This window comes from Malurus melanocephalus, unplaced genomic scaffold (assembly GCF_030028575.1).
Source record: "Malurus melanocephalus ecotype Western Australia unplaced genomic scaffold, MMel_1.1 scaffold_4611, whole genome shotgun sequence".
In the NCBI taxonomy this organism is placed as follows: Eukaryota; Metazoa; Chordata; class Aves; order Passeriformes; family Maluridae; genus Malurus; species Malurus melanocephalus.
Window position 1 is genome coordinate 1,482 of NW_026627843.1, and position 1,335 is coordinate 2,816.

Sequence of the window (1,335 nt, forward strand, 5' to 3'; positions counted from 1 at the left end):
TGCATCCAAAGATCCCACCTTAACCCGAGGCTTTTATGGTGCAAATAATCCCAGATTCCCAACTCCAGAGAATAAAAACTCAGGAATTCTCCCCATCTCCATGTGGAAGCTGCTCTGCCTTCCAGAGATCCCTCTGACTGCTGGGAAWATCTTGGATATGAGCAGATTCTGGGAGGAATTTCTTCCCTGTGAAGGTGGGGAGGTCCTGGAATGAATTTCCCAGAGCAGCTGTGGCTGCCCCATCCCTGGAAATGCCCAAAGCCAGGCTGGACAGGGCTGGGAGCAGCATGGAATAGTGGGATGGGATGAACTTTGAGGTTCCTCCCCCATCCAAAGCWTTCCATGATTTTCCAGCTCCGTGCTCTCATTCCTGGTGTCCTTTTGGCTCTGCAGGAACTGGAGGAGCTGCTGACGGACATCAAGGACATTTCTGTGGTGCTGGGAATTGACAGCTGCTCCCGGCCAGACCTGGGCAGGATTGTGGAGGATGTCAGAGCCCAGTACGAGGCCCTGGCCCTGCGGAGCTGGGAAGAGGCCGAGGCTCTCACCAGGAGGAAGGTACAGATCCCTGCTCCGGGTGGGATGGGCAGGGAAAGGACAGGGATTGGCCTGGAAACGGCTGGATCAGCAGGGTGGGAGGGATGGGAATGGAGGGAGGATGAGGAGCTATCCCAGATCAGTTCTGGACAGTAAATCCAGAGTTTTGTTACTCCGGGCCCTCCACACTGGAGAAATCCATGACATCTCCCAGTGGAGATGGAAATGTCCTTGCAGCGCTCCAGAGAGCAGGAATGGGAGTGATCCCAGGAGCCAGGGGAGTCGCAGACAGAGAGGGTGGGAAGGAGCCCCAAATGTTTCCCCAGGGACCATCCAGGTGATGCCAGGGACCATCCAGGTGATGCCAGGGGCCATCCAGGTGATGCCAGGGGCCGTTCAGGTGATGCCAGGGGCCGTTCAGGTGATGCCAGGGACCATCCAGGTGATGCCAGGGACCATCCAGGTGATGCCAGGGGCCATCCAGGTGATGCCAGGGGACCATCCAGGTGATGCCAGGGACCATCCAGGTGATGCCAGGGCCTCCCCCCTGCTCCCTCTGTCCACAGCTCACCGACAGCAGCTCCCAGTCCGGCTCCTTCGGGGGGCACCTCCTCGACAGCCGGCGCGAAATCGCCGATCTCAACATCCGCATCCAGAAACTGCGCTCCTGCATCGTGTCCCAGAAGAGCCAGGTGGGTCCTGGGGAGGGATAACGGGACAGGGGTGTCCTGGGGTAGGATAATAGGGCAGGGGTGTGCTGGGGTGGGATGGTGGCACAGGGGTGTCCTGGGGTGGGAT

At 58.9% G+C, this 1,335-nt stretch overlaps 1 protein-coding gene across 1 annotated transcript; it reads left to right on the top strand.

Moving 5' to 3' along the window:
• The first annotated feature begins 325 nt into the window (after positions 1–325).
• LOC130588371 (keratin, type II cytoskeletal 80-like) lies at positions 326–1,283 on the top strand. Its single transcript, XM_057389302.1, has 2 exons — positions 326–558; positions 1,104–1,283. Exons 1-2 carry the CDS (start codon positions 343–345, stop codon positions 1,248–1,250), a joined length of 363 nt encoding a protein of 120 aa, XP_057245285.1. The 5' UTR covers positions 326–342; the 3' UTR covers positions 1,251–1,283.
• The last annotated feature ends 52 nt before the right edge of the window (positions 1,284–1,335 follow it).

Coding starts and splice junctions, on each gene's coding strand:
- LOC130588371 (XM_057389302.1), top strand. CDS start 343: ATGATTTTCCAGCTCCGTGCTCTCATTCCTGGTGTCCTTTTGGCTCTG. Junction 559..1,103: donor AGGCTCTCACCAGGAGGAAG/GTACAGATCCCT, acceptor CTCTGTCCACAG/CTCACCGACAGCAGCTCCCA.